General features: G+C 42.2%; 2 protein-coding genes across 2 annotated transcripts; one reads left to right on the top strand and one right to left on the bottom strand.

Annotated features, from left to right (window-relative positions):
- Window positions 1-3,718: 3,718 nt before the first annotated feature.
- LOC138896121 (uncharacterized) lies at window positions 3,719-6,040 on the bottom strand. Its single transcript, XM_070180901.1, has 2 exons — window positions 5,945-6,040; window positions 3,719-4,315 (listed from the first exon to the last, which is right to left on the bottom strand). Exons 1-2 carry the CDS (start codon window positions 6,038-6,040, stop codon window positions 3,719-3,721), a joined length of 693 nt encoding a protein of 230 aa, XP_070037002.1.
- Window positions 6,041-19,661: 13,621 nt separating this feature from the next.
- On the top strand, window positions 19,662-20,271 carry LOC138896120 (uncharacterized). Its single transcript, XM_070180900.1, has 3 exons — window positions 19,662-19,827; window positions 19,982-20,063; window positions 20,109-20,271. Exons 1-3 carry the CDS (start codon window positions 19,662-19,664, stop codon window positions 20,269-20,271), a joined length of 411 nt encoding a protein of 136 aa, XP_070037001.1.
- Window positions 20,272-20,842: the final 571 nt, after the last annotated feature.

Genomic DNA, 20,842 nt, shown 5'->3' with positions numbered 1-20,842 from the left:
ATCGGACAAAGAGAGAAAACCTCTAAGTCATCGTCCAATGCGACAAATTAACTTCATATACTAATTTTAGGTGTTTACTCTATTTTTTCTCCTAATAATCGTGATGTCCAATAATCTGAATGTACTTCAATTAATTTCACGGATTATCTTTTATCTTACACCTATACAAATGTGAATTAACTCTATTCATCAAGTTTTGAATAGACGTAAGAAAAAATCACCTATTATAATAATTTTTGCTTTCACTGAAAATAAAATTAAGGCAACATGGATCAAAAATACTCTATGTGCATTTAAAAGGTGGTTAAACAAAAAATTAAAGAGTTGTTTGGTTGGAAAATAATTTATCTTAGGATTAATTATCCTGGAATTAGTTATTTTCGGATTGTTATCTCACCTTCTCATAGGGATAAAAATTACACTACAATCCAGGGATAACTAATCTATAGATTAGTTTTAGTTATCCGTACTCAGATACGCGGACGTAAGTTTGACCGCGGGATTCATCTGAAGCCACTACTTTCGAAGCGAAACATAAATTTATGTGTATAAATAATTAAAATTACAACAAATGGTAGGTCTGAACCCATAACTTTAAAAATACAATGAGTACGATGCTAAAATCTTTAAAAATTGAACCCATAAAATTTAAATTTTGGATTCTCCTCTAGTTATGCTACAATTTTATTTCAATTAAACGTGACAAAAATTTATCTCAAATTTAATTTTAAAATTAATTATCGTTTATCCATCGTACCAAACACTAGCAGTGGCGGACCCACATGGTGGCTAGCGGCTTCAACTGAACCCGCTTCGCCAAAAAATAATATTGTGTATATGTATAAATTAGAATTAAAACTGTGTAAATTTTGTATAAATATTTTATTTGAACCCACTTGATAACTACTATTTTACTACTAAAATTATGTACTTCTAAAATTAAATCCGCTTACATAAAATTCTAGATCCGTCACTGAACACTAGGATGTATTTCGGGAGCATTCCCACGATAATTAAGTAACAACAAGGATAATAATGAGCTGTGTCAGGCCGTATACCAGGTTGCTATTTCTATATTTCGAGCATTCCCACAATAAAGGTGACCTTTTGTTTTTAGCTCACGCTTTTAATTAAAACAGATAATAGTGACATGCCTAACTACGTGATTGATGGGGCACAAACACGTGGGGCAAATGGGTAATAGATCCTCTAATTTCTTTAATTAATCATTGAGCAAGATATTAATCATTGAGCAAGATATTAATCATGGAGTGGTAGATAGTAGTTCGCCTTGATAGCTACAGCTTATATAATTAGAGAGGCTTAATCTTATGGTGCAGCACTCAAAAGAAGAAGTAGAAAAAGAATCAAAGAAATTTAAAAAGAAATAAATATACAACAACAACAACAATCCAGTAAAATCTCATTAATAGGATCTGGGGAGCGTAGTGTGTACGCAGACCTTACCCCTAACCCGAAGGAGTAGAGAGACTGTTTCCGAAAGACCCTCGGCTAAAAAAAAAATAAAAAGACAAAAGGATAAAAAGGAGACAATATTAGTATCACAACATCAATCATAGGAAAAATAGCAACACCATGAAATCCAGAAGAAAGATGTAAAGCAAAGGGAGACAATATTAGTATCACCACAACAATCATAAGAAAAATAGGAACACCATGAAATCTAGAAGAAAGATGCAAAGCAAAAGCGATAGCTAGTAAATAGGACTTGCACTGAAAAGCGAAATAGTAAGACATAATATTGTCACTAGCTATCTTAGACAAAACCCCTACATGACTAGTCCCACAATGGTACGAAGTAAGGTACGACTCAACTACCTCCTAACCTACAACCCTAATACTCGACCTCCACATCTTCCTATCAAGTGTCATGTCCTCGAAAATCTAGAGCCTCGCCATATCCTGCCTGATCACTTCTCCCCAATACTTCTTAGGCCTCCCTCTACCTCTTCTCGTGTCCTCCACAACCAGCCGCTCACACCTCTGTACCGGAGCATCTGGGCTTCTCCTCTGAACATGTCCGAACCATCTAAGCCTCACTTCCTGCATCTTGTCATCAATGGGAGCCACGTGCACCTTCTCCTGAATATCATCATTCCTAATCTTATCTGTCCTAGTATGCCCGCATATCCACCGCAACATCCTCATTTCTGCTACTTTCATCTTTTGGATATGTTAGTTCTTAACGGGCCAACACTCAGCCCCATACATCATGGCCGGTCTAACCACCGCTTTATAGAACTTACCTTTGAGTATCAGTGGCACTCTTTTGTCACACAGGACTCCAGATGCTAACCTCCACTTCATCCATCCTACCCCAATACGGTGTGTGACATCCTCGTCGATCTCCCATATCCCCTGGATAATCGAACCAAGGTACTTGAAGCTGCCTCTACTCGGGATGACCTGCGAATCAAGCCTCACATCCACGCCCACTTCCCCTGGCTCAACGCTGAACTTACACTCCAGGTATTCCATCTTCGTCTTGCTCAGCTTGAAACCCTTGGACTCAAGAGCGTGTCTCCAAACCTCTAGCCTCTCGTTAACACCGGCTCGCGACTCATCAATCAGAACTATGTCATCGGCGAATAGCATGTACCATGGCACATCCCCTTGAATATGGTGTGTTAACGCGTCTATCACCAGGGTGAATAAGAACGGACTGAGCGCAGAACCTTGGTGTAACCCCATTACAATCGAAAAATGCTCAGAGTCGCCTCCTACTGTCCTAACCCGAGTCTTAGCCCCATCATACATATCCTTAATCACCATAATATAGGGAACCAATACACCTTTTGCCTTCAGGCATCTCCAGAGAACTTCTCTAAGAACCATGTCATACGCTTTCTCTAGGTCAATAAACACCATGTGCAGATCATTCTTTCTCTATCTGTACAGTTTCACCAACCTTCTAACAAGGTGTATAGCTTCTGTAGTCGAACGACCCGGCATGAACCCGAACTGGTTGTCGGATATAGATACTGTTATCCTCACCCTCGCTTCAACCACCCTCTCCCACACTTTCATGGTATGACTCAGTAATTTGATACCCCTATAATTGTTACAACTCTGGATATCACCTTTGTTCTTATACAATAGAACCACCGTACTCCACCTTCACTCATCCGGCATCCTCTTCGCCTTAAAAATAACATTAAACAACCTAGTCAACCACTCCAAACCTGCTCTCCCCACACACTTCCAAAATTCCACTGGAATCTCGTCTGGCATGGTCGCTCTTCCCCTAGTCATCTTACGCATAGCTCCCACGACCTCCTAAACCTCGATATGCCTGCAGTACCTAAAGTCACGGTGACTCTCGGAATGCTCCAATTCGCCTAGCACATTATCCCGATCCCCTTCTTCATTCAGAAGTTTATGAAAGTAAGTCTGCCATCTCCTCTTAATCTGGGCATCTTCCATCAATACTCTACCATCTTCGTCCTTGATGCATCTCACTTGGTCCAAATCCCGAGCCTTCCTCTCTCTCAACTTGGCCATCCGGAATAACTTCTTCTCCCCACCTTTTCCCCAATTCCTCGTACATACGACCATAAGTTGCAGTCTTAGCCTCCATGACTGCCAACTTAGTCTCCTTCCTAGCTGCCTTATACCTCTCCATGCACGCTCGCCTCTCCTCTTCACCTATGCTCCCCGCTAACTTCAGGTACGCCGCCTTCTTTGCTTCCACTTTACCTTAGATCACTTCATTCCACCACCAGTCTCCTTTGTGCCCACAAGAGACGCCCGTTGAGACCCCTAACACCTCTCTCGCAGCCTCCCTAATACAGTCTGTTGTCGCTGACCACATAGTGCTCGCGTCACCACTGCTTCTCCAAGATCCCATAGCCGACAACTGCCCCTCCAATGCTTGGGCTTTATCCTTAGTTAAGGCTCCCCACCTGATTCTCGGTCTTCCTCGAGTAGACCTTTTTCTCCTCTTTAACATAATACCAACGTCCATCACCAAGATCCTATGCTGCGTCGCGAGTATCTCACCCAAAATCACCTTGCAATACTTGCACAACCCTCTGTCACACCTCCTGAGGAGGAGATAGTCAATGTGAGTCTTCGCCACCGCATTTTGAAAAGTAACCAAATGCCCCTCCCTCTTCCGAAAGCTAGAGTTCACAATCACCAACCCAAAAGCCTTAGCGAAGTCCAACAACGATGTACCTCCTCCGTTCCTCTCCCCAAAACCGAAGCCTCTGTGCACCTCGCCATAACCACCTGCTGTCAACCCAATATGCCCATTGAAATCCGCTCCTATGAATAACTTCTCAGCAGGCAGAACCTGGCACACAATCTCATCTAACCCTTCCCAGAAGCACCGTTTAACCTCCTCATCTAGGCCCACATGCGGCGCATAGGCGCTAACGACGTTTAGGGTGCACTCTCCAACCACCAAATTAATAATCATCAATCTATCATTCACTCGTCTAACCTCAACCACATACTCTCTAAGTTCCCTATCCACCAAGATGCCCACTCCATTCTTACCTTTCTGGACTCCTGAGTACCAAAGTTTATACCCGTCTGCGTCCCTCGCCCTCGACCCTACCCACCTTGTCTCCTGGACACACGCTATATTGACCATCCTCTTCTGGAGGATCTTCGCCAACTCTATAGATTTACCCGTCAATGTACCTAAGTTCCATGACCCAATTCTTAACCAACAGACACCCTTGTTCCCTTTACCTCCCTTTCCTCCTGCCCCACCCCCTAAACCGTGCCCTACCTCCTGCCCCACCCCCCGTTCCCCCCGAGGACATGACCTCAGTCGACCACCCTAGACCAAAACCACTATACCAACGACAGAGTAAGGGAAATCACTATCACACACAAGGCAACAGACCAAACCAAAAGAAGACAAGTTGCAACAACAGGCACACTAATACGGTGAATAAACTAATACGAAGTAAGATGACAACAATTTAACTCACACAACAAAGGGAAACTGGAAAACAGGAGGTACCAACTCCCGCGAGTAGAATATTAAATTCGAAGCAAGAACAATAGAACCTGAAGTCACAACGAGTGCCGAGAAAGGTGTTATCCACAATAGCTATATTTTGGAAGTTCTCGCCCGCTTCGCCCGAGGCTCGCCGGAAAATTGTCTCAGCCGCCAACGTCACCGCCGCTAGGCTAGATCAATGCACCAGAAAATAGGGGGACGGGGGGTGGAAGAGACGAGGTGTAAGGGAGAGAAAGAAAGGAGAAGAAGAAAAGAGAAATATAAAAAAGGGGGGCAGATCTGGATAGTAAAAAGGGGGGAGGGGTGTAAAATCAATAAATATAAGGAGTCTGAACATCCATTTTTCGAGCTTTAAAAAATGCTATTTCGGATTAGATTTAAATACTCACTAGATTGACTAAATTCCACGGCCAAAGAGCATTCAGGACAAGGAGATGACTGTATAACCCAAAATTTAGAACTAGGCTTATACAATCGAATTTTATAATAAAGTTGGGTTAATCTTAGCCAATATTAATATCCAAAACATAAACCAAATATTTTTGTAGTAAGATCCCATGTGAGCTATTTGAGCAGCAATAAATAACACCAATAACGGTATAATCAATGATCCAAGAATATGGAAGATAACAATAAATAACAATAAATGATATTTAAGTATATAAATGGATTCGGGTCACCCGAAAAGGGTGAGATTCCCTAATATTTCTTCTGACAAGGATAAATAATGATAAGCCTTTGAATATTAGGATCCTTCTTTGATCGTGGGAGAAAGGATAGATAAAGATCCGAGAAAAATGTGGACTTTGTATGTGTATGATAAAGTAAGAATCTTCGGAGAATGTCAATATGTTATTTTTTACAATGAGTGTCCAATCCTATCTATGACTACATATCTTTCTATTTATAAGGGTACATCGACTACAAAATCCTAAATAGTACAATTACGAGGAATATTCTCTGGGGAACGATTAACACAGAACTAGCCGTTACTACTTTAATAGAAGGAATTCTCGTCTTCGTCCTCATCCTTTGTAGAGCCATCTCGACCTCCACGGTGACATGTTATTTTCTCATGACATCGCCCTTTTGAATCCAAATCATTGTATCATGTTGACGACACGTGGCAGACTTCAAAGGCTTTCTTAATATCTATTTGATCTACATATAATTATGATCATTTTTAGCATATATAGTTAGTCCCTCCGCTTGTTGAGGTCATCCCAGTGGACGAGTTCAATGAGCGGATAACAACGGTCATGGTCATTGTGAAAAACAGGCGACGTGGCACTTCGCGGATCATATATCTCAAATCTTAAATTTTCTGGGTGATTTAATGGAACCATCTTGTCAAAGGGAAGATGTGACCTCATGACGTCATTCATCATGATGACGTCGGTTCCCGGCCCGTTGTGTCGATTCAAGTGCGGCCCCTGATTGGCTCTGCCATTTTGATTCTAGTGACAATTATGACGAATCATTTCGGGTTCGGTGCCCTTTTCTCAATAAAAGGGGGTAGCTTCACTAGAATTCAAACTTTACATTCTCTAAACTTCTTCTTTCAATTTCTTTCTTTTGTTTCGTAATAGTTCTTCATATTTCCAGTTTTGCTCTCTTCACTTTTCTCAACTTCCATAACCATGTCGAACCTTCCCTCTGATGTAAATGAAGAGAACCATTTCATTCCCATGGCTGTTGTATTTCCCGTTCAAGGGGAAGACACTGCCGCCGCCACTGAGGAGGAGGCTCTCCCTTCAGTGGAGGAGATCGTCCCCCATTATCCTGATGCCAAACCTGACCTCCAATGGCCGCCGGAAGTGATGACCTAGAAATTCCAATCCACGATGACGGCCAGACACTTGGCTGAGTTCAAAACCAAATTTGCCTTCCTGACCACGTGGAGCAAGTTCCCACTGGTAGTGACGAAGTACACATCCACCGTCCTGGGTATTGTGCTCTCTATACCTACCCATTCTCCATCGGTTATTCGTCCCCCCTCCTTCCACTGGTGGAGGAATTTTGTCACCATTACAATGTTTGCCCTGTTCAGCTCGCCCCCTATGTTTACAAAATGATTAAGATGTTGTCAAAGTTTGTCTAACTGGCCATAGTCGAGGTCAAGGTGTGTCACTTGGTGCATCTTTTAGCACCCCATTTTAATCGAGGAATGATGTTGAATCTTCGACACCGTGGGGGCAAATATTTGGTTGTGAAAATGGATGATAAAGGTAACTAGCAGTTTTGGCTCGATTATTTCATCATCAAGACCGAGGTTGTCGTAGCTGATGTTACTGGTTTCACCAAGGCCTGGAACTATACTCGTAAGTATTAGTGTTTTTGCTTTTACCCTTTCAAATATTTTGTTCATCCCGAGCTGGTTGAGTAATCTTTTTTTTTGCAGCCACTGGTCGACCTGTTCAATTAGTGACGTACCTCAACGATTGGGTCAGGCAAGTTCTCCCCTGCACCGTGGGGATCCGTGATTGGCCGAGCTTCTTTCAGAAGTTCAAACTGACACTCCCTTCGACAGGTGATTTCCTTCTTATAGTCGTCGTCGTACTCGTATTGGTTTTCGTCGCCGTGCTTACTTTTTTTGTTTTCTCTAGGTTCCATCAGGGGGGCTACAAGAAGGAACATGGTGCATGTTCCCTCATTCAAGAGGAGAAGGTTCGCTACGCGTTCTGCCTCCGCCTCGTTTCAGCTGCTGCGCCCGTTCCTCCCTTTTTTTCACTCATCAACGAAGATAACGAGGTCTCTCAATGTGACGTGGACCTGAGGCCCCGCAAAAGGAAGGTTTTGGATTTAGGAGGAGGGGTTACCTCGGTCGTCGACTCATTAGGGGATGGGTCATGGTATGGGAGACGGTGACGATACATATTAGGGATGATAATGGGGTGATCTATGAGGCCCCTTAGTTAGAAGAGACCAATGTGGGTGAGCTTTCGCATCCCGAGGAGGAGAAGTTAGTGTAGGGGACATTGGGTGATAACATCGTGCCTTTAGGGTAAGAGGAGGCCTCTTCCTCTGGGCCAACAAGGGATGCTTCTTCTGCCGATGGGGACAAAGGCAAGGGTTCCGTCGACGAGGGCGACGAATCTGGTTCTGACATGGACCCTAATGATCTTAAGATGATTGATGAGCGGACTACCCAGATCGAGGTGAGGATGAAGGGGGGTTCGAGGACTATAACGATTTCTAGGAATCATGATCTGCTGAAGAATACCAAGGATGTGGTCAACGCTCTCGGTCTTCTCTGATTCGAAGCCGAGTGAGTGACTCTCTGGGAACTGATTAACGACACCTTGTCAAAGAGCACTGCCAGCCTCGGCCTCAAGGTAAGTGTAGTTGTTCCTCGTTACATTTTCTTTGCTTTGACTTACTTTTGGGCTCTAACTTTTACTTTTCCTTGATTTGTAGACTATTATTCTAGAGATTGAAAGTGTGTGGAGGGAGAAGAAATAGAAATAGATATATCAGAGGCTGAAGTGAAAGTACCAGGAGTTCCGCAGAATGTACCGGGATGCCTAGAGGCGGCTTTGCGAGGAGGGCAATGTATCGGCCGTGAGGGAGCAGTTGAAGAAAAAATATGTGGAGCTGATGGCAGTCGTGGAGAGGTTTAGCTTTCTCGAGGGAGAGTTAAAGAGAAAATAGGAGTAGCTCGAGCTTAGCAAGGGCGTGGAGGCCCATTGTAGTGACCTCCAGAGTTAGGTGGTCCAACTGGAAAGTCAATTGGACGGGTGCTAATTTCAAATGGACGCTCTCAAGGGGGAGGTCGCCGAGAAGTAATAGATGTTCGAGCAGGAGGAGTCCTCCCGACTGGATGCTAGGAGGAAGGTTGACATTTTAAAGTTGGCAAACAAGACTCTCCGTTCTGAACGAGATAACATTCAATCAGTGGCGGAAGCTAAAGAAGCCATGCTCGAGAAGAGGATTGGAGAGTTGGGTAAGGGGAACTCCGAGCTGCTTGAGCGAGTTACTATTCTTGAGGTCATAAATGCCTGATTTCTCAATCGGCCCTTTACGTCTCACGCCTTTGAGTTTCCTGACATTCCCCGAGAGAGATACGAGAACTGGATCCATGCTGATGCTCGGTTGGACGTGATCTGTGAATTGAACAAGATAGACTCTATCTCCAAGACGACCCTCGAAGAGGCTCGAGTTAAAGCTCGTGAGTCCTGGCTTGCCTATGACTACGATACCACCACACCTCAGCCTGATTCCGAGGAAGATGATGAAGGAGATGTGGATCACCTTGTGGATAGCGCTTGGCATGACTCCGCTTATGGTCTAGGCGAGGATGGAGAGGATGTCGGAGAGTAGGGTGGTGATGGCCACTAGATATTCTTCCTTTGTTTTTGTTTAACTTCTTGTATATTTGTTGGCGTATTCGAGCGCCTTTGTAAAGACTCTTTATCTAAATATCAAAGTTGGTTTGTGTTTTATATACACCTTTCTTATCTTTGGGTGTTTTGTTTATGTACTTGTGCGTTTTGCTTCTGTACTTCCTTTATTCGTTATTATCCTCTAGGTTGCGATAGCCATGGGGTTGAGTAATCGTGGGCCGTATTGATCTTTATTCGAATAAGTTGAATGTGCCTCTTAGTTGAGATGTGGCCAAGGGTCGATAGGTGTTTTACAATCTGATGTAACATACCCTTAATTTAAGTCATGGCAAAGGGCCGATAGGCATTGTTCAAGCTGGTCGAATGTACCTTTGATTAAGTCGTGGCCAATGGCTGATAGGTGTTGTTTGAATTGGTCGAACGTACCTATGATTAAGTCATGGCCGAGGGCCGATAGGTATTGTTCGAACTGGTCGAATGTACCTCTGATTAAGTTATGGCCGAGGGCCGATAGATGTTCTCAGTATATAGGTGTTGTTCGAATTGGTCAAACGTACCTCTGATTAAGTCGTTGCCGAGCACCGATAGGTGTATTACTACTACACTCAATCCAAAACTAGTTAAAAGCGCACAAACAACAACTTCTCATATGTCACTCCTGATTTTGCTGTGGAATTTGGGATAGAACCGGAACATCTTCATCAGTTTCGATCAGACGTGCATCTTTATTATTTCAACATTATTGTTTCAATTACATCATTTCACCCTTAAGTGGCTTTTGGAGCAAATTACATGTTTCGGGTGTTGGTCGGCATTCCAGTCCCAGTATATCTAGTCCCTTCATTTTTTGATTACGAGATTCTTGAGGAGTCGGTCAATGAAAAATATGTCTGCTCTCATGTACTCCAACTCGAAGTGTCCCACTCATCGCCTCGTTAAAAATCTCCTTGAGAAAACCTTATTGGGACAAAACTCATGTGAGGTCAAAAAGAGTTCGACTTACGGGGCATTTCTTGTTTTTCAGAAGTTTCAGTACTTGAGATGGCTGATATTCCAATTGTTTTGTAGGAGCTTCCCTTCTATAGTTCCCATTGGAACGAACCCTTATCTGCTTTGCCTATAATTTATATGGTTCGTCCCAGTTGGTTCCCAACTTGCCTTCTCGTGGGTCCCTATTTGCTTGGGTCTTGTCTTTGAGCAAGTAGTCCCCGATCTTGAGCAATTGAACCTTTGCATTTTTGTTGTAGTAGTGTTATGCTTGTTGTTTATGAGCGACCATCCTTATGTATGCCATGTCTCGTCGCTCTTCGACCTCGTCGAGATCTTGTCTGCTATTCTTGTCATTGCTGGTACCGCTTTCATGGGAGTAACTCAGGCTAGGTTCTCCCACTTTGACTGGTGTAACTTCTTCCATTCCGTAGACTAGAAAATAAGGCGTCCATTTTGTGCTCGTCTGCAGGGTAGTTCTATGAGCCCATAATACTTCTGGGAGTATTTCCGACCATAGTCCCTTGGCCTCTTCGAGTTTCTTCTTCATGATGTTTAAGGTAGACTTGTTGGGGGATTTTGCTCGTCCGTTGCCAGCTGGATGGTAAGGAGTTGAAATTATCCTTTTAATATTCCACTTCTCTAAGAAGTCGATGGATTTTCTCCCCGTGAACTAGGGCCTGTTGTCACAGCTTATCTCTTTGGGTACTGCGAATCGACAGACGATGTTTTTCCATATGAAGGTGATTATTGCTCACAAACTTGGGAGAAAGCTCCTGCTTCCAGCCATATAGAGAAATAGTCAGTCAAAACTATAAGGAATTTTACGTTACCTCTCCCTGGCGGAAGCGGTCCCACGATGTCTATTCCCCATTTAATAAATGGCCAGGGGGAGGTGACAGAGTGGAGGTGTTCCCTTGCTCGGTCGATTATTGGGGCATATTTTTTACTCTGCTCGCATTTCTTTACAAATTTTGAGGCATCTGTTTTCATGGTAGGCCAGTAATACCCAGCCTGTATGATGCACCTGATAAGTGCTCGATCACCGGAAAGAGCGCCGCAATGACCTTCGTGGATTTCCTCAACGTGTTGGGTTTGATTTGGGTCAAAGCATATTGCCAAGGGGCCGCCATACGTTCTTTTATACAAGTCGTTATGAAGGAGGTTGTATCTAGCGGCTTGCATTCTTAGCTTTTTAGCTTCTTTTTTGTCGCTTGGGAGGGCGTCGTCCTACAAATAATTAATAATACAATTGTGCCAGTCCCAAGTTAAATTTATAGATCTTACCTCGATGTGGTCTAATGCCGAGCTGAGGAGTAGAACTACACTCTTGTCCCCATTCGTTATGCTTTTGGTGGAGGCGGCCAATTTGGCAAGGCCATATGCTTCGACGTTCTGGGTTCGTGGGATTTGGTCGAGTTGGCATTCGTCGAAATTGGGCAGCAATCTGCAGATCTCAGTCTAATATTTTTGCAGCTTCTACTCTTTGATTTGGAAAGTCCCAGTAACTTGGTTGACTATAAGCTGAGAATCACAACTGAGCTTCAATCGTTTCTCCCCATACTTGAGTGCTAGTCTCAATCCTACAATTACACCATTATATATGACCTCGTTGTTAGTCATATCTGGGTACCTTACGAATTGATGAATTATTTCATCGGTGGCAACCTCGAGCACGAGTCCCAGTCTGAATCCGCAGGCATTGGACGCGCCATCAGTGTATAGGACCCAGAGGTCCTATGTTTGAAGAAAAGCTTGGGCGGCTTCTTTTTCAGCCTCATGCATTACTTTTGCTCTAAAGTCAGGGACGAAGTCGGCGAGCACTTGCGACTTTATTATTGTGCGAGGCTGATAAGCAATGTCGTGCTCGCTTAATTCAATGGACCACTTGGCCAGCCTCCCCGATAGCTCCGGTTTGTACAATATGCTTCTTAAAGGGAAAGTGGTGACTATCGAGATCGGGTGGCACTGGAAGTATGGTCTGAGCTTTCGCGAAGCTTCGACTAGGGCCAAGGTCAGTTTCTTGAGGTGAGCATACCTCGTCTCGGCATCGACAAGTGTTTTACTGATATAATAAATAGGAGATTGTGTACCTTTGTTTTCTAAAACTAGGACCGAACTTACTGCTACTTTTGAGACGGCGAGGTATATTAGGAGGCGCTCCCCAGGCTCGGGCTTTGAGAGCAAGGGTGGTGACGACAAGTACTCCGTCAGTTCTTGTAATGCTTGTACACACTCGGGCATCCATCTAGGTTGACCTCAATTCCTCGTTGTGATACTAAGAAGCCCAAATATTTCCCTGAGGCTACGCTAAATGCGCATTTCTCGGGGTTTAGTTTCATTCCATACTTTCTTAGTAAGTAGAAGGCTTTCTTCAGGTGGTCGATATGATCCTCTGCCTTCACGGACTTGACCAACATGTCGTCGATATATACCTCCATGGTTTTGCCCAGTTGATCCTTAAACACTTTTGTGATCAGCCTTTGATAGGTAGCACATGCGTTCTTCAACCTGAAAGACATGACTCTATAACAATATGTTCCCCTGTGGTTGATGAACGTGGTCTTATTAGTCTTCTTCCTCCATGCTTATTTGGTTGTAACCTGAGTAGGTATCCATAAATCTTAACAGCTCGTGTCCTACTGTTGCGTCAATGAGTTGGCCGATGTGTGGCAACGAGAATGAATCATTTGGGCATGCTTTGTTCAAGTGTGTGAAGTCCACACATATCCTCCAGTTCCCGTTTTTCTTTTTAACCATCACCACATTGGCAATCCATTTGGGGTACTTCGACCCCCTGATAGAGCCTCTGACCAATAACTGCTCTACTTCTTCCTGGACGACCTCATTGATTGTGGGGTTGAATGTTCATCGGACATGTCTTACTGGAGGGTAAAAGGGGTCGACATTTAGCTATGCATGGCGATTTCCTTAGGGATGCTTGGCATATCTGCATGGCTAAAGGCAAATAACCCTGAATTAGTTACTAAGAATTGACTAAATTTACCTAGATCTCAGAGTTTGTAGCCGATATAGGCCTTTTTGCTGAGGTCGCTTTGATCTAGCTGGGCGGGGTCGAGGTATTCTATGGTTGAACCTGCTGCTTTGATCATCTCTGGATCCATAATGACTTTTTTGGCTTCGACTTGTGGCGACCTCGACCCTACTGATTGCTATGCTTCTTTTCCCTTATCTTTCTTTTGTTGAGTTTTTGTGTCGTCCATAATGATTTGGTAGCATTCCCGAGACGTACGTTGTTCCCCTCGTATGCTGAATATTCCCCAAGGTGTTGGGAATTTGATCAGTTGGTATAAGCTGGAGGGGACGACTCTCATAGGGTATATCCACGGTCGTCCCACGATGGAGTATGCAGTGTCCTGGTCCATGATATGGAATATTGTCTCTAGAGTCACCCCTCCGATGAGGACAGGAGTGTAATTTCTCCCGTAGTCCGTTCAACTGCATTATTAAAACCGATTAGTGTAATGTAGCGCGTCACTATCTTATCCTCGAGTCTCATCTGTACGAGGACTCGGGGATGGATGATACATGCCCCACTTCTGTCATCTACCTTAATTCTCTTAATATCGATATCTAAAATTCATAAAGTAATGACTAGTGCATCATTGTGAGGGAAAGTCAAACCGTCGGCATCTGACTCATGGAAGATGTTACTTTCTCCGAGTCCGTCATACCGTTCGTGGGTGATCAATCTTTTGAGCTTGTGGGTGGCTATGAATTTGATTTTGTTGATTGAGGCGTCGTCATTTCCACCAATGATCATGTTAATGGTGCAAGCTGGCGAAGGCGACTTTGGTGGGCCTGGACGTTCTCGACCCCTCGCTAAGGTGTTATTGCCTTTTTTGCTGAGTAGTTCTTTGAGATGCCCTTGCTGCAGCAAGTTTTCTACTTCTCGTCTTAGGGCGATGCAATCTTCTGTTTTGTGTCCATGTTCTTGGTGGAACTCACAGAGGGCGGCATATTTCTTGGTGCTTGGGTCGGATCTCATCTTTGGGGGCCATTTTACCTTTATTTTGAGTTTCTCAATAGCGTAGACCACCTTTGTAGGGGACACACAAACATTGTGAGCAGATAGTAAGGGAGGCATACCTCGACCATTCCTGTGAGTGCCTGATCTCGGCCTAGATGAGCCGTCTTCATAGCAAAAGTAAGGAACAAGTGTCCTAATATAGGGTTGGTGTCGTTCCCTGCCTGGCCGCAATACAGGTTGTATTATCCCTACGCTCCTTCTTGGACTCGGTTTGTACCGAGGTGAGTCGTCGAGTTGGTCCATTGAGGTCATTGTCGTCTGCTCTGACCTATGCATAGTAGGCTTTACAGATTTCGTCCCAAGTGGCCGGTGGGTATTTCATTAGTCGACTCGGTAGTTTTCTGGTTGCCCTCGAACCCTCTCTGCTCAGCCCATTCTAAAAAGCAACCACTATGATAGTAGGCTAGGAACTCATGTTATAGCAACATTTTACACTCCAATTGCTACACTTTGATTGTATTTGAGCCTAATTGTTAGTACTTTGTACTTATTATGTGTTATATTGTGTAGTATGTGATTTTGAGTGAAGAAGCTAGTTGGAGATAAAATGGATGATTTGGAGCTTTGAAGTTTGAGTAGAAGCCTAAGAAATTAAGTTGTGATCACGTTCTGGGGGTCGAGGACCAAGTCAGAATGTCAAAAAAGTGAGAAAAAGAGATTACTCTGAGAAAAATGCACTACCGCGCGCGCCATGCACCGCGGGGCACTAGTGCAAAATTTCTGCAGAGTGTAAAAATCAACTCTCTAAAATTCTCCACAGGCACACCGTGTGGGGCGGAGCGCCGTGCACCGTGCATGCGCAAACTTTACTGAGTATTTCTCCTACTTCGGCTTGGAAAGGATAGTTTCGTCCGGGCCCTTTCCTACATGGTATAAATACATCAAAAATACGAATTTTAGAGGACTTTTATCCTTGGAAGCTTTGGGAGAGCATTGGAGGCTACAAGACACGGGATTTCATCATTTTTCCGTCAATTCAATATAGGAGTTTGGATTGTAATGTTAGATTGATGCTTTCGCACTCTTTAATTATATTTGTGATGACTTCCTCCATTATTATGGAGTAGTTTACGACATGATTTGGTGACTTGGTTGTTGTTTATGGATTTGACTACTGTTTAATTGTTTGAATTTATTGGAGGAGTTTTAATATAGTTGTGATTTTATTCATTATAGTGTTTAATCTAAAGAGGAACATCTTATTGAATATCATTGCAGCGCATGCCTTAGTTTATTTTGGTTATTCTTTGAAGTAATCGAGAGAGCTTCTTGAGTTACTGTTTAAATTAAGATTGAAAAATATTCGCGAGAAGTTTCTCGTAGATCAGTCCTACCAATAGATCTTGCAAGTTTCACCGCACCTCACATTAGTTTATTTGAAAGAATTGGATTTAATCGAGAGAGTAGTCTGAATCAAAAGTATAAGCTAATCACCTATTGAATTCATGAGAATCGATAGAACCTCAAGAGTGAAATATCACAGTATCATATCCAGAATAAAAACCTTGCACCTATCATGTCAAAACTCTTATTTCTCACATTGATAAAAAACCAACTCTTCTAACCTCTAGTTCTCTGCAGTCAATTGTAAATTGCTTTACTTTAGTAGTTAATCATAGTTCGTAATCATTCCAAATAATGTTTTGATCATACTGAATAATAGTTATACCAGAAATTACTAGAGCATTGTTTAAATCCAATCCATGTAGAGACGATAATTTAACTATACTATCTTTGGCTAGCTAGCATCAAATTAGTATTATGTTTTGCGCTCGTCACTCTGCAATCTCTTCAAATATTTTTATGGAATAAGCGGGCAGCTGTCAGTTAATGACCCTCCAGTGAGAGTTTTGATGGTAGGCTAGAAACCCATATTTTAGTCATAGTTTGCACTCTAATCACTGCATTTTACTGGTGGTTGAGCTTAAATAATAGTGATTTGCACTTATTACATGTTTTATGCCTTGCAAGAAATGATTCCGAGCTATTAAGATAATTTGGAACTAATTTGAACAAGTTGGAACTTTGAAGCCTTAGTAAAAGCCCAAAAAATTAAGTCGAGATCACGTTCGGGGGTTTAGGATCAAGTCTGGATGTCAAAAAGTAAGAAAACAAAATTACTGTGAGAAAGTTGCACTACAGCGCTGCACCATGTGTAGCGGGGAGCGGGGCGCTAGTGCAAAATTTCTGCAAAGTGAAAATAATAGGCCTCTGAACTTTCCCACTAATGCGGCGTATGGTGTGCCGCCCGGTGTGCCGCGGTAGTGTATTTTCTTGCCCAACTTTTTTCACTTCGGCTTGGAAAGGATAGTTTCATCCGCGCCCGTTCCTACATAGTATAAATACATCAAAAACACAAATTTTAGAGGACTTTTGACCTTGGAAGCTTTGGGAGAGCATTGGAGGTTACAAGACAATGAATTTCATCATCTTTCCATTAATTCAATACGGAAGTTTGGATTGTAACGTTAGATTGATGTTTTATTATTCTTTAATTATATTTGTAATGACTTCCTCCATAATTATGGAGTAGTTTCCCTTAGGGTTTGACGGATATGGTGTTTAGATAAATATTTTTGGATTTTAACTCTAGTTCTTTGCTTGAATTCATTTATGGAGCTTCAAATTATTGCAACTTTATTCACTGGTTTATTTAATCGAAAGAGGGATATTTTTGTGATTATCTTTGAATTATTTTGTTTGATTTAAATCATCAATTCTCTTAAGTAATCGAAAGAGCTTGTTTAATTGTTGATTAAATCAAGTTAGGAATATATTTGAGAGACATTTTTGTAAAACCTAATCCATTAACACATGCTTGCATACTTTCATAGTGCTTATATTAGTTCACCTCGTAGAGTTAAAATTTAATCGAGAGATGAGTCTTGACTACACGTTTGAACTAATCATCAAGTGAATTCGTGAGAATCATTTGAATATTAGAGTGAATTAAACTAGAGTTAAATCCCAAATAGTTATCTTGCACATATCCTGTCAAATCGTTATTACTCACATTGATAAGAAACCAACTCTGCTAATCTCTAGTTTTTTGCAGTAAATTATCAATTGCTTTACTTTAGTAGTTAATCGTAGTTCGTAATCAATCCAAATCAAGTTTTTATCATCCCGAATAGCAGTTATACCAGAAATTACTAGAGCATTGTTTAAATCCAATCATTGTGGAGACGATAATTAAACTATACTATCTTTGGCTAGCGAGCATCAATTTCGTGTTGTGTTTTGCGCTCGTCAAATTTTGGCGCCGTTGCCGGGGATTTTCAATCAATAGTGTTCAAATTAGTTTTTGGTGCTAATTCAGGAACCAATTATTTCTTATTCTTCACGGGTTTTCTCTTCCATGTGTAGGCAACATGTTAAGCTCTTTTGTGTAAGATTCTATCTTCTTCTAAGGAAGTGATTCCATACAATCCAGAGGTGGAAAAGTGTCTGCGACAATTGAGAAAAGAGAAAGAACTCACAGGAAAATTCATGGGGCAATCTTAAACCAAAGAGAACATGGCTAAGAACGGTGAGGAGATAGTTAATTTGGCTGCATGGGAAGCAGCCCAACAGGAAGCAGCCACACATGCAACTGCTGAAGTAGCTCTCAGAGCTGATGAAATAGTTGACGGGAATGGAGAACGAAGATTCAACCTGAACTGACCTCTGGGTGAAGATGAATTTAAAAATAATATTCCCTGGACTGGACGATCGCTATGAGACTACGCCATGCCAGTCTACAACCAAGGAGTACCTAGTGTGTGACACCCTCCGATTGCAACCAATATTTTTGAGATCAAGCAAGGACTACTTCAGACCATTCAGAACAATTTTATCTTCTGTGGCAAACCTAATGAAGATCTATATACTCATTTGATGAGATTATGAATACCTTCCAGCACAATGGAGTATCGAAAGATGCTATATATTTAAGGATATTTCCTTTTTCAATGAGGGAAGATGCTAAGCACTGGTTTTGGAGTTTGCTGACTGGGTCAATTCAAACTTGGAAAGACATGACAAGGAAGTTCCTTGAAAAATATTTTTCAGCTGCAAAAACAGGAAAAATTTGAAGAGAGATCCACAACCTCGAGCAGAAAGAGATAGAAATGGTGTTTGAAGCTTGGGAGGGATTTAAGGATATTGTGAGAAGATGTCAGCATCATGGGGTAGACTTGTGGATGCAAGTCCAAGATTTCTAGGATGGTCCGACACCCTCTGGCAGGAGGATGGTAAATAACGCAGTTGGAGGTCCTCTTATGAAGAAAACTCCTCAGGAGATTGTTGCAATTCTGAATGAATTATCTGAAGATGCAAATCGATGGCCTGCATATGATAACCATAGAAGAAAATCAGCTAGGGTGCACCAGGTAGACTCTAACACATCAATGCAAGCACAGCTAGACACCATGGCCAGAGAGATAAGAAAGTTAACATTGGCCAAGGTACAGAGTGAGCTGCAAGAAGCATGTGACTTTTGTGGAATGGGACACCCTACACACAAGTGTCAAGTTTCAGCTGAAGTAGTAAATATTGTGGGGAGCATTGACAGTGGAAACTACCAAAGTGGAAACAATTTTAACAATTTGGGGCAGAGGCACCCAGGTTTTTCTTGGAGTTCACCAAGTGGTAGTGCAAATGCATGGCTGCAAAATAACTCCATACCCCAGGGGCAGGGAGCTCCAGATTTTCAAAATCAACAGAGGCAGCAATATCATCATCCACAGTCTTATTAGTCAAGCATGGAAGATCTAATGAAGTCCTTTATTGTTAAGAAAGACGAGAGGCTTGAAACCCATGGCTCAGCTATCAGAGAACTAGGCACGGCCTTTCGAAAGTTGGAAAGACATGTGAGGCAACTAGCTAATCTATTATCTGAGAGGGTTCTAGGAACTCTCCTTGCTGATACTGAAAGAAATCCAAAAGAGAATATAAATGCATTATCATTGAGGAGTGGGCATGTAATGGAGGATCCCAGGGAAAAACAAAAGGATGAGCTGATTGAAAGTCAGTTAGAGATTGTGGAAGAGCAGAAAAATGACAACATTCAAGAAGGTGCATGGATGGTGGATGATGGTCTGAAGAAGAAGGGGAAGACTAGAGCTCAGAATAAGAAGAAAGATGAGAATGCAATAAATGAGGAGACTGAAGAAAGTAAATATATGCATGCTCCATATTTCTCGCAGAAGCTGAGAAGAGAGAAGCTGGACAAACAATTTGGACGCTTTTAGAAGTGCTCAAGCAGGTGCATGTGAATATACCTTTCACAAAGGTGCTATCACAGATGCCAGCTTATGCTAAATGTTTGAAGGAGATATTGTCCAAAAAACGAAAAGTGGAAGAGACATCGGTTGTCAAGCTCACAGAGCACTATAGTGCCATTCTGCAAAACAAGCTCCCTCAAAAGTGTAGAGATCCAGGGAGTTTTACTATACCTTGCTCTTTAGGAAGTACTAAATTTTAAAAAAATCTTTGTGTGATTCAGGTGCTTCTATTAATCTTATGCCCTTGTCTATTTTCAGGAATCATAGGGAGAGATTGGAGAAGTCAGGTCGATACTTGTGTCCTTGCAGTTGGCGGATCAAACCACAATCATACTTGAAGGAATAGTGGAAGATGTGCTAGTTCGGGTGGACAAATTTATATTCCCTGTGGACTTCATTGTGGTGAACATGGAGAAAAATAGGTAGGTCCCTCTGATTTTAGGAAGACCCTTCTTGGCTACTGGCAGAGCAATTCTAGACATTCAAGAAAGGCAGCTCATGTTCAAAGTGGGGGAAGAAAGGGTGATTTTCAAGATGAAAGGAGCAATTGGGGCTCTAAAGGAGCAAATTGGAGAGATTAAAACTGATAAGTGTGGGGTGTACCCAAAAAAGGACAAAAAGAAGCTCTGAGCATGGATGTGTGCACTGAGTCGGGTGTGCAACGGTGATCCCGACTTCGATTCAGACCCCGTCTAGATGAATTTGGAAAGTTTCCTTTACCTCTTGCTTTTTATTTATTTGTCATAGGGATATGCTACAATTTAAAATGTGGGGTGGGGGATGATGTAAATATGTACATGTGTATTTGTTTTCGTTTCTTTTGATTATTTTGGAAAAAAATTGACTTTTCCCGACGATAGATTTCCTAGACTATCTTCTTGAGGGATTAAAGTTGAAGAAGAAAAAAAGGTGTCTTTTATTTTTATTTTATTTTCTTAGGTAATGTAACAATTTTCCCTTGATTTGTTTTTGTTTCATGGTTCTTTTTCAGGGGTTTTTGCTTGAACCGAGTATAGTTAGTTTTTCTTTTGTTAGGAATAGAGAGGTCCTGTGCTATGGTATTAAATGGAGGTAATTTCTCTTAACTTTATTGTGCCTTGAGAATAGTGAGTGCTTTAGTTGTGATGTCTAGGCTCAGTTCTTGACTCGTGTATTGTAGTGACTTAAATTGTTTGATTTTGACCTTGCTTAACTGCTTTTC

The sequence above is a fragment of the Nicotiana tomentosiformis genome, chromosome 7, assembly GCF_000390325.3.
Source record: "Nicotiana tomentosiformis chromosome 7, ASM39032v3, whole genome shotgun sequence".
Lineage (NCBI taxonomy): Eukaryota > Viridiplantae > Streptophyta > Magnoliopsida > Solanales > Solanaceae > Nicotiana > Nicotiana tomentosiformis.
This window is presented reverse-complemented; position numbering and strand designations above follow the sequence as displayed.